This window comes from Crotalus tigris, unplaced genomic scaffold, assembly GCF_016545835.1.
Source record: "Crotalus tigris isolate CLP2741 ecotype Arizona unplaced genomic scaffold, ASM1654583v1 scf7180000018085.976183, whole genome shotgun sequence".
Taxonomy (NCBI): domain Eukaryota; kingdom Metazoa; phylum Chordata; class Lepidosauria; order Squamata; family Viperidae; genus Crotalus; species Crotalus tigris.
In genome coordinates this window covers 682406-694879 of record NW_024096816.1, presented here as the reverse complement: position 1 = coordinate 694879, position 12474 = coordinate 682406, and the positions used below count along the sequence as shown (strand labels likewise).

Here is a 12474-nt window from a genome sequence, read left to right as displayed (position 1 = left end):
ATATTACCATTCCACATATCTTTGATAACTGGAAATTATGGAAATTGAAGTCCTATATATCTGAAAATCATTAAGATGAGTAAAGGATATTTATTTTCTGGGCACATATGATGTACCTTATAAATTAACAATATAGAAATTGGATTTGAGAACAGCATAATTTTGTATATAAACCGCTTTGATTGCAATACGTTCAGCTTTTTCCATTGATATTTTAATTTTAGCATACAAGTATATAGAGTGATACCTCATAAGCAAGGTTGATTCTGGATATTCTTAATGGCAACTTGCTAAATTGAAATGGCAGATAGAAATACAAAGCATAGAGCCTTAAGGAAGCATTTTTCTTAAATAATATTTTAAATATATTGAGTCAGGTCATTGATTTCCAAGACATTTTGGAAGATAAACTATACCTACATCTAAAGTGTGAACTTTTTATTTAATTGAATTATAAATTCCTAGTTGTTATTTTTTGTGTGTACTAGTATTCATGCTGAACTTGCTTTAGGCCATTCATTTCAAAGTCATTATACAAAGTTTATTATGAATATATGATAAAATGGTATTAATTAGATTCACCACACGGCACTCAGTACTATATTGAATTAAATTTACAGTTGTGCACATACATTTACATAACCCTTGAAGAATTATGGACCATTTTGTAAGTAAATGTGAGTGATTGCATAAAATATTTTTTTAAAAAAATTTGAGGTTGATTCAAATTAAAATACTAGGCATCACAGAATAGCACAATCATTAAACCATAGCAATAAAGGAAATTATAAAATGGTCCTAGTCTTAATTTTCCATATCCTTAGTTCTTAATATTGTGTATTTCCCGCTTTAGCATTAATGTTTGCTTGCATCTTTCATGACAGTTATGAATGACTGTTTAATTTTCTTTGGTAAAGGTGCCCACTCTCATTAAAAAGCCTCACGCCCTGTATAATATACTTTTGGTTGTCTAGCATGAACTGCATATTTTGAGATCTCCACAAAGTGACTCAATGATATTGAGATTAGAATAAATAAATATTGTTCTGTTGCAGCCATTGAAGGGTTGACTTGTCCTTATATTATGGATCATTGTCATATTGGAAAGTCATGCAAATTTTCCTCCAATATTTTCTGATAATATGCTGCATTAACTTTGCCATCAATTTTGATTAAATTCTTTGTGCTATTTTAACTCACATACCTCCATGCCTCCAAAACATGCTTTACAGCAGGGGTGTCAAACTGCCGGCCCGCAGGCCAGATGCATCATACTGAAACCGCATCCACCCCATTGCCAACAATGGGGAAAAAGTCGCGATACGTTGTATGACGTCACGTGACATGAGTTTGACATGCCTACTTTACAGTATGGGTTGTATTCTCTCTTCATAGGTCTTGTTGATTCTTCTCCAAACATAGCATTTATGTTTGTGACCATAAAAGTCTATTTTTATTTCATCACTCCAAATGATTTTGTCCAGACGTTTCAGGCTTCTCTAGGTGACGTTTGGTATATTGTAGGCAGGATATTTTGTGACCTTGGTGTAGCAATATAGTTTTCTGGTGATTCTACCATGCAGCCTATTTTTGTTGAAGTATCTTTTTATTGTACATGCTAAATCAGCCACACCCACTTTATTCCAGAGAAGCATATATTTCAGTAAAAGTTGCTTGGAGATTTCTTGTTGCATCCAGATAAATTTTTCTGAAAGCTATGTTTAACATCTGTCTTGGTCTACCTGATTGTATGGCTTAGTATTAATTATTTTCTACTTCTTGATCAGAATTTGAACATTATTAATTAGCATCATCAAATATTTGGATATCTTTTTATATGCCTCACCTGATTTATTAGGTTGAACTAATTTTGCTTGTAGATCCTTTGACCGTTCTTTTGCTTTTCCTGTACTTTAATAACCAGCAAAGCCGATACAGCCCTGGATGAAATGTACAAAGGTTTCTTCTTAAGAGCTAAGAAAATCATTGACTATATTCATACACTACTTACTAACAAAGCCCAGACATGAAAACTTACCTCCATTGTTATATCAACTTCAATATAATAAAGTGTGTCAATTTTATTATATACAGTATACAGACTTTTGGACCATTTTATTCATTTTTTGCTATGTTTTGTTTAATGACTGTGCTATTCTGTAATGCCCAATATTTAATTGGAAAAAAATTAATTTTTTTTTAAAAAAAGTTTTTTCTGATCGCTCATGTTTACTTACAAAATGGTACATCTTACAAATTCTGCATGGGATATGTAAACTTAAGAGCACAAATGTAATACAGTCCTAAATTAAATTAAAGTCATTAACAGATTATGTGAAATGAAAATCAAGCAGAAATTTTTTTAAATATCCCAGAGATTCTCCAGAAAAATCAGGGATTAAATCTACCGCTTTAGTTGTTCTCTTAAAAATTACAGTTCCCCAGATTTCATAATTGAAAGAGTAGCACTGGAAATAGCTTCCAATTGCAAGCTCTATTAAATAACTGAAGCAAACACTTGGGAAGTCCTAAATATGTTCTCAGCTACACAGAAGGAAAAAAATACCAGTCTGCCACTTGCTCGAAATGATCATATTAGTAAATAAACTGAAACTGTGATAAATGGGGGGAAAAGATTCTAGCTGGCATATTTTATCGAACTTTGTGTGTGTTTCAATATATGGTGTCTTGCTTATCATTAAAATGCTTGATTTATAAACAATACAGTTACTTTTTATTCATTTTTATACACACACAAACATACATACACATGTACACATATAACACATAGTTTTAAGGCAGCAGTTGCATTAACTGTTCTTTTTTGACTTCAATTTTTTTAAAGGTATTTCTTGTACTTGTCCAGGGAACCAGTTTGATTCAGCGACTTATGTGTGTTGCTTATACATATGACAACTTGGCGCCTAGGTACAATAACCTTTTTTTAATATCTTTGGTAAGATTTATAGTATATATATACATATATATATATATATTTGCATTAAGCAGTATATTGAATAATATTCCATTTTATCTAGAAATGTGTAGCTAAAAGTAGGCATAAGTAAAGTTGTTATATCCTTTCTTGTTAGTAGTGTTTTGATCTTACAAAAATGTTCAGATTATCTCTGTTAAGATCAAAACTGTGTATTTTGAATTCAAGATATTTTAAATTTGGATTTTCCTATAAGTCACTTTAATATTTTATAAAAGCAGACCATTATCCAGTTTTTAAAGCAGAGAAAATTGCACAATTGTAACTTAGGCGATTGCAACATTCTAATATCCAAATCTGGTTAAAAAACCTCTTTTGTGACCTAAGAAACTTAAGTGACTGAGACTTTATTAGATAACCCCAAGTGGTCTACTCAATCAACATAGTATTCAAATCAGGGGTCAAAGACTATTAGCTGATCTCCCCTATCTCATTATCAGTCAGGCTTATTGCAGCAGATTCTCAGTTCTATAGTTAAGTAAAACCTATTTTTTCAGGCTAAAGAAGAGAACAAATAAGTAATTGTTAATACCAGTCAATGTACTTAATATAGCTATTTTACTTCATACATTGTGATTAAATCAGGATGAATTAATTAGTTGTCTGCCAGGGCCAGGAAGCTATGTATAGTGTTATATCTCTGTTATCATCTAATTACACTGTTTGCGCCAAGAAGAAATACATATTATATAGCAAACTAGTAAAACCTTTTAAGAGATTAGAACAAAATTCTGCAGAATATTAAATCACTTTTTCTAAATAGTGAGAGTTAATAACTTTATCCATGTGTTTTTATTATTTGAAATAATATTTAATAAATTGTGTGATTTATTTTATTTATTTTATTCCTCTACAGGGTGTTGAAAGCTCAAGCTGATCATAGGTCAAGACATGAAGGTCAGTACATTGGTTAAAACATAAAAATTAAATTATATGGAGTCTTCAACACATATTTATTTACCTGAAATCCAGATATTGTAGGTATTAATAGAAGAGTATACAATCATGTGAACAACAAAGTACACTCTCTTTGAGTTCTATGGTTTTACATATCAGAACAAAGTAAAAATCATTTGGTCCTTAGCAGTTTTTAAAAGTAGGTAAATACAACCTCAGATGAACAACAACACATGACATATTTTACCATGTCATCATTTATTTTACAAAAAGAAAGCCAAAATGGAGAAGCCATGTATGAAAAACTAAGTGCATTCTTATTGCTTCCATAGGTATGAAGAAGCTAAGTAGCAGCCAGATGCTGCTAATCAAATGCCCTTTATCAGTTTATTATCAGCAAGTGTGACTCTTCTATAAAAGGCAGAGTTTTATGGTATTTAAAATACATTCAAGTGTGTGTTAACACAGTGTCAAAGAGTAAAGACTTCAGTAATGATCTTAGAAAGGCAATTGTTGCTGTCCATCAGTTTTGGAAGGGTTGTAAGGTCATTTCCAAACAATTAAAAGTCCATCATTCTACAGTGAGGAAGATTATTCACAAGTGGAAAGCATTCAAGACAGTTGCCAATCTTCCCAGGAGTGGAGGTTCCAGCAAATTCACCACAAAGTCAGACCGTACAATGCTCAGAGAAATTGCAAAAAATCAAAAGTTACATATCAGATTCTACAGGCCTCAGTTGTGTTAAATGTTAAAGTTCATGACAGAACAATTAGAAAAAGACTGAACAAGTTTGGTTTGTTTGAAAGGATTGCTAGGAGAAAGTCTCTTCTCTCTAAAAAGAACATGGCAGCACATATTAGGTTTGCAAAGTTGCATCTGAACAAAGCACACTTCTGGAACACTGTCCTTTGGATAGAGGAGACCAAAGTAGAGATGTTTGGCCATAATATACAGTGTCACATTTGGTGAAGACCAAACACGGCAAATCAGCAGAAATATATTAACTGTAAAGCATGGTGATGATGATTTGGGCTTCTTTTGCAGTCACAGGACCTGGGCACTTTGCATTCATTGAGTCAACCATAAAGTCCTTTGTACAGTTGAGGGGGGAAAGTATTTGATCCCCTGCTGATTTTGTACATAAAAAAGCAAATCAATTTATAACTTTTTTGAAATGCCTTTTTCTGGATTTTTTTGTTATACCAAAGTATTCTAGAGTCAAATGCGAAGCCATCTGTCCAACAGCTACAGCTTGGCCGACATTGGGTCATGCAACAGAACAATGATCTACAACAGAGTGGCTGAAAAGGGAAAGAATCAAGGTGTTGCAATGACACAATCAAAGTCCAGACCTCAACCCGATTGAAATTCTGTGGTGGAACCTTAAGAGAGCTGTGCATAAACAAATTCCCACAAATCTCAGTGGACTGAAACAAAGTTATAAAAAAGAGTGGGCCAAAATTACTCTTTGTCTCAGAATAATATAGTCACACAGAAAACAATTCAGTTAAAGTTATTTCGCTAAAGGTAGTTATACAAGCTATTGAATCATAAGGTGTACTTAGTTTTTCACATGGCTTCTCCATTTTGGCTTTCTTTTTGTAAAATAAATGATGACATGATGTAATATACCATTTGTTGTTGTTCATCTGAGGTTGGATTTACCTACTTTTAAGAATGATTTTTATTATGTCCTGATACATAAAACCATAGAATTCAAAGAGGATATACTTCTTTTTCCACATGACTGTATTTGTAGCTCAGAATTGAACTATAGGGTCCGTGGTGCTCTCTGAGCTTAGTTGTTTTCTCACAAATGTTTTATTACTGAACTAGATAACACCTCTGCTAGAAGGGATGGTGTTTGGTCTCTGTTTATATATAACTCTCTTTTAGCAATGATCTAGTTGGGTAATGAAATGACTGTGAGAAAACAACCAAGTTCAGAGCACTAAGGACCCCATATGTTAGATATATCTAATCCCCAGATAGTAGACAAAAGTGAATTATTAAGTTGTAGTCCAAAATATCTAAAAGGCCCATATTGAAAGAAGCTAATAGCTAATTATGTCTCATCACATGTTAACATGCTTCATATTGGCTTTAACTTATAAGCTTAAAGCTTATTTACTAGAAACTTCATTGAAGCAACTCCTCTGTCCGTTATTTTAACTGCAGATGGATTTACATTATAACTGAAAAATTAACAGTTTAATATTCAATTCCTTATTTTTGTTAGCAAAAAGTAATAACCCAATTAATTACAGCATCTTCAAGGTGTAATTTTAGAAGTTATGGAAGATATTTCAGGATTGTTTTAAATTTATTTCTGTCTCAGCATTTCTGAAGACAGTTTTATTATTTTCTAAACTTAATATTAATTTAGCAAGGATTTAATAGATAGACCCTTCATATATCATTTAAAAAACATCAAGGATCAGGATTATTACCACTTGATCTAGAGGTGAGTTTATACAAGTGACTTTCCATTTTGCCTTTTTCTTTAACAGATTTCTTCCAACATCTGTTTCTTTTAGAGGCATGATAGTATTTTTAAATATTATTAATTAATACATAGTTGTTAATATATAGCAAAGCAATTCCTTCTTTTGTAGGTTACATGTCATGATAATAATTGTTTACCTTATAGTTCATATGACTTTTAAATTTCAACTGTGTACTTTAAATATCATCCTTAGAGGGGAAAAGTCATTCAGGCAACATTAAAGACCCCCTCATAGTTGCTGTCATAAATGTACGTTTCACTAACAAAATTCTCCAGATTCATTCAAATCTTGTTGTCATGTCGACACAGTACAGGATAATGACTTGGAGCATGGTCTTGTTTAGTTATTTGGATTTCTTTTGATCCATGACTTCAAATGAAGTGAATAAGATGATATCTTCCTCCTGTAGCTGAATCCTTTGCCCCTTTTGGTTCTTTCAGGTGGGAAGTAATTTTCTGGGTGAGGAAGACTCTTAACACTTTGTTGTGAGAGGAGATGTTACTGGCAGCTTTGAAATAAGGGAGTGGGGGAGGGTGTTAATTGGCTCTTTCCATATCTAGAGTATTGAATAATTATCACTCAGTCTCCAGCTTTCCTTTTTTAGGCAAGGTTATTGAGACAGTAGATGAATAAACTACAAAGCATCTTAAAGAAAATGATTCCTGTCCAAAGTTCCCATTGTTGCAGCACTCTCACAGTCTTTTGATCAAAATTCAGCTGGCAGCCTTCCTGCCCTTAAGCTGCAGGAGCATTGCAGCTTCTTCCCACTGCAGTCTGGGAAACCTTGGCCAGCTAGTCCCACCAGTGTAGCACTCGCCCTGGTCTTCTCCATACTCCACCATGCCTGGAAGGGCTCAGATTGCTAGGCCCATAGGCAGGTAGGTCTCTTCCCTGCATTGCCACTCCTCCCAAGCCCCTATCCCCCACCCCTGAGGTATCCTGGTGCAGTCACTTAATAACAAATGGAGAGAATTGGAATTGCGGTGATTGACTGAGGCAGTCGTGTGAACATCTTGTTTAACAACTTATGATCAAAGTTCTGCGTTTAGTTGTGGTCAAAGATCAAGGACTACTACCTGTATTTTTCAGGCAATTTCTCATTCAAATATAATGGATCTTAATTTGAAAAAAAACACCAAATGGTATATATGTAATGTGTAATTAATGTTTTTGGTTCTTCTTTTAGTTACTCACTATTCAATGTGGTTGCTAGTGAGTTGGGCTCACTGTTGCTCTTTAGTAAAATCCAACCTAGCAGATAATGATAATTTACATGATTGGCTGAAGAAACTGACTCTTTTAATTCCTGAGGTAAGCCTCAAAAACAATTTCTAGTTTAGTATAAGAAATAATCCAAAAGAGATTAAATATATCTGTTGAAAGAGACCTTTTAGGAGTGAAGAAAAAGATTTCTTGTTACTTTAATATGAATTTATTACTAGTTTTAAATATTGTATTTTGTTTCCCTAATTCAAGAGGTTTTTTTTAAATGAACGGTTCAATCGTATTCCTATTTATTCAAAAGCAGTTCCTACTGTATACATTAAGACTATTGTTATCTTCTAGCTAACATGCATAAGATTTCAGCCAAAGTCATCACAATCTATCTGTTACAGAAAATAGCTGCCTCCTTCAATGTTTACAGTAACATCTGTAACTTCCAGCTATGAATTCTTTGGTGGGATTTTTATTTTCCAAAATGTTCTAGCATATTGTTTATGGTAAATTAAAATTATTGGTACAGAGACTTAGTTCACAGTATTGATAGCAAATAGGCATATTGAAAATAGTTTATAAATAATCTAAAAATAAAGAAAATAAGAAAAATTGTTTTATTTAAATTGTTTCCATTTAATTGTAATTCTTTTTTTTTTTTTTTTCAATTTTAGACTGCAGTCCGCCACGAATCTTGTAATGGTCTCTATAAATTATCACTGTCAGGGTTGGATGGAGGAGACTCCATAAATAGATCTTTCCTGCTACTAGCTGCCTCAACACTGCTTAAATTTCTTCCTGATGCCCAGGCACTGAAACCTATTAAGGTAAAAAAAAAAAAGTTACCTATTTCATATAGAGGATGCTATTTCTTCTGTTCTCCATCTGAGCTTGAAGCACTTAGAGGAAAGAAATACTCATGTGCATTTGTTGTTTGTTGACTTCAGTTTGGCATTTAACAAAATCATTCCCCAGCATCTAGTAGACACACTGGGCCTTTTAGGCTTAAACACTCCTTTGTGCAACTGGATTCTTGATTTTCTTACCAACAGGCCCCAATATGTGCAAGCTGGAACAAATATTTCTAGCACCATTTTCTTGAGCACAGGTTCTCAGGGCTGCGTCCTAAGTCCACTGCTGTTCACCCTGTTGACCCATGACTGTTGTGCTAGGTTTGCTACCAACCATATTATGAAGTTTGCAGATGATACAACATAGTGGGCCTTATTTATTATGACAATGAGGGTGCTTACCGCAAGGAGATTGAAGTTTTGATGAACTGGTGTAAGGAAAACAGTCTAATTTTAAACACTGGAAAAACCAAGAAAAGGCAGGCACAGCCACACTTCTCTGTGCATTAATGATTCACCTATGGAGATGGTCACCAGCATCAAATTCCTGGGTGTGCAGTTAACAAGTAGGCTGGCTTGGTCGCTCAACAGCGAGACACTGGTGAAGCAGGCACAGCAGCGCCTGCATTTTCTGCGTTGCATGAGAAAAACACATCTTCCTTTCCCTATCCTTACCACTTTCTACAGAGGGTCGATCGAGAGCATCGTGTTATATAGCATCACAGTCTGGTTTAGAAATATCACTGCTTCAGATAGGAAGGCAGTGCAGAGAGTGGTGAAGATGGCTGAAAAGATTATTGGCAATTCCCTCTCCTCCATCCAGGACATAGCACTTAAGTGTTGCTTGAGCAGGGTCCGTAAGATTGTCTGGGACATGACACATCCTCTTCACGACCTGTTTTCCTTGTTGCCTTCTGGGATGAGGCTTCGTGGTATCCAAAGCAGAACATCCTGATTCAGTCACAGTTTTGTTCCATACAGTATTTATCTTGTTTTTATTTGGCATTTGCACAGTGCCAGGATGACTGTGCTTTGCCTTTGCACATATTACTTGCCTTCCTGTTTGCTGGAACATCTGTCTCAGTCATTATACCAGTAAGGCATTTAGTGGGGGGGGGGGCACAAAACTAACTCCTCCTGACAGTCTCAGGGCGTATGATGCTTTTATGATCCATAAAAACATAAATGGGATAACGGGATTTTTTTTTCATAAAAACCATCAGTTACTCTTGCACACTTATTTATGTTTAATTGCAATTAATTTCCATTTCACAATTTATATAAACAAGAAAACAAAGCAAAATATTAAACAGAAATATTATCAGGGGAATGAATTTATAAATAATACTCCAGTTGAGAGTTTTGATAACAGAAAAAAAAGTTAGTTTTTCAGAAAAGTGAAATTGAAGGAGAAAGAGTATCCTTCCATCCTTGTACTGTCAATCTTTTTGGAAGTAAAACAGCATATAGTGTTCATTTCCTTTGCTTTCATGTTGATTTCCACATTGCTGATACAGTATGTTAATCAAGAGAATGTCAGCATCTACAAAATGTGTAAGTGGAAAAAAAAACCTCTTAGGCCTTATGCTCTTATGTAAGCTCAGATTCATTTTAGTAACTGCCCCTGGAAATATTGGAAGTTACAAATTGTCTTTGGTTATAAAATTTGATTTAAATATATAATTTTAAAAAACCCTAAAACAAAGTAGCCAATAATCTTCTTCATTTTATTCTGTTCCTTATAATGTTTTAGGAATTTTTTGAATTAGCAAGTTTCTTGATCAAATTTGGGGAGAAAAAAATATCTAACGCTCTTTTTTCTTCCTCTCCCCACCCCCCTCTCTTCCTCCCAGATTGAGGATTATGAAGAAGAACCTATTTTGCAGCCTGGCTGTAAAGAATATTTCTGGTTGCTGTGCAAACTAATAGATAATATACATGTAAAAGATGCTAGTCAGGTAAGCATAACTGATTTCATGTTAAAGATTTATTTTCCCATTTGTAAGTCTATATTAGAGACTATCAGATCTCACCTTGGCAAGCTGGCACAAGCCCAACAAAACTGGACTTCTGTGACTTTATAAAAATGGTTGTCAAAGCAGATTTACAACAAGATAATACATTGCCTTATTCTATAATGCTACTATTAACCAGTTAGCACTCAGCCTACCACCAAATCTAAGAGAGTACTTTTTAGGAATATTTAAAATATTTCAACATCAAAATGTTCCAACTTCAAAAACAGTAATTTTGAACATGCTGAGTTTGCTTTGAGAAGAAACAAAATTTTGTTTTTCTCCTTACTTTAGAACAAAAGGTAGAGTTCATATTTTGCATGTGTATTGTGTGGCATTTTACTTTACAGGCAGGTAATATAAAGATACGTATGTTTGGTGTCCTTCTGTTTATAAAACACAAAGGTGTACTTCACAGAAAAGTGTTGATGTCTTTGGCATTGTGTAAGCGTAGACTGCTTGTGCAGTGTTGGTTGAGCTGCTTTGTTGACTTTGGGGTATGTATTCATTTGATACAAACTGATACTCCTTGTAAAATCCTCAGCATTTTTTTAAATTTTGCAACCAGGATAATTCCTATATATAGTCAAACCACCAGCAAATACCTACTGTATATAATTGTTTTTGCTGGATTTGGGTCTGGCATGCAGGGTGAAGAAAAATGGATGTGAAATCTGTGGTTTGCCCTTGTTAAGTAAAAGGAGGGAGAGAGTTTATAGATAAAATGATGTACTTTTTTTTTAAAAAAGTGAATTCATTATGAAACTTCATAATAGAAGAAAATATAATTTGTGGTTATCTGCCATGTTCATTTATTTTCAAACTGGAAGAGATGCTAAATGGAAAAATGTTGAGATTGACTGTTTTATCCTGTTAATAATTTCAGTCAAAGATCAACCAAATATCTTGATATCATGATGAGTCAATGCTTCAGGATTTATTTAAAGATTTGAGAAATCTTTGATACAGTAAGAAGTAAGAGGGACCAGATTTTAATCTAAACAATTTCTTCATTGAGCGAGGGCAGAGCTATGTTTCAATATTACCTGTAGGAATTTGGTCTAATGGTTTTAAAAATGTTTCCACATTCATCCCTTTGGGCATTTTTTTCAAGTTGGTTGGATTATAGCAAGCAGCGTAAACTACCATCTTATTTTTATGGCACTACAGTGAAAAACTAGAAAGTAAGGAACTTATTGGTCATTGCAATCTCAGTTGTATCACATATGTGGATTTCTTGTCATGATTATCAATTCATTGTAAAGCTAAACTGAATGTCCTTTCTAGCTCCTTCTCTACCAGTAATGATTGTGTTTGATAATGAGATTTGGTTTTTGAAAGGAGACATATACTTATGTTAATTAATGCTAACCCTAAACTTAGAAGAAGGATAGGAGAAGAATTATAAAGACAAAATGACATATAATGTCATGACTCAAAGCCACCAGCACACATATACATGCACGCAGGCAGTTGCCCGGCAAAAAAAAAAATATCAAAGGAGAGTAAATTCTAAAAGAAGCATTTGGATATCTATGTAAAGATTGCTTTTAAAGGAAAAAGGTACAGGTAGTCTTCAATCACTAATCACTTATCTATTTGAAGTTACAATGACATTGAAAAGGCTGCTTTACAGCCTGTAAAGCATGTTGAACAGTCGCACGTCATTACACCACTACCTCTGAGATCATGTGACTGTGATCTGGGCACTTGGCAACCCATTTGCACTTAAAACTGCAAGTCTCCAGCAATTATGTGATCATCATTTGAAATTGTACTTGCCAACTTTCCTGTAGAGTCAAAGCTTTCTGCTTGGATTTTAGCAAGGAGGATTTTCAGCATAGAGTGGAAATCCACTCTTGCACAGCCTCAATCAGGCTTCCCAGGGCCTCCCCCACCCTCTTGAGGCAGCCTGTGCTCCTTACATTACTGTTATGTCTCTGTTCTGACACCTGCCCAAATCCAAGCATGCTAAACCTCCACCATGTTTGCA

The 12474-nt window shown here is 34.2% G+C and overlaps 1 protein-coding gene across 2 annotated transcripts in view; it reads left to right on the top strand.

Annotated features, from left to right (window-relative positions):
- USP34 (ubiquitin specific peptidase 34) overlaps positions 1 to 12474 on the top strand; it is a 149377-nt gene that overhangs the window by 86199 nt on the left and 50704 nt on the right. For both annotated transcript variants that reach the window (XM_039347569.1, XM_039347568.1), the window contains exons 35-39: positions 2846 to 2928; positions 3852 to 3892; positions 7587 to 7711; positions 8290 to 8442; positions 10320 to 10424. In XM_039347569.1, coding sequence (XP_039203503.1) covers positions 2846 to 2928; positions 3852 to 3892; positions 7587 to 7711; positions 8290 to 8442; positions 10320 to 10424 — 507 coding nt within the window. The remainder of the gene's footprint in view (positions 1 to 2845; positions 2929 to 3851; positions 3893 to 7586; positions 7712 to 8289; positions 8443 to 10319; positions 10425 to 12474) is intronic.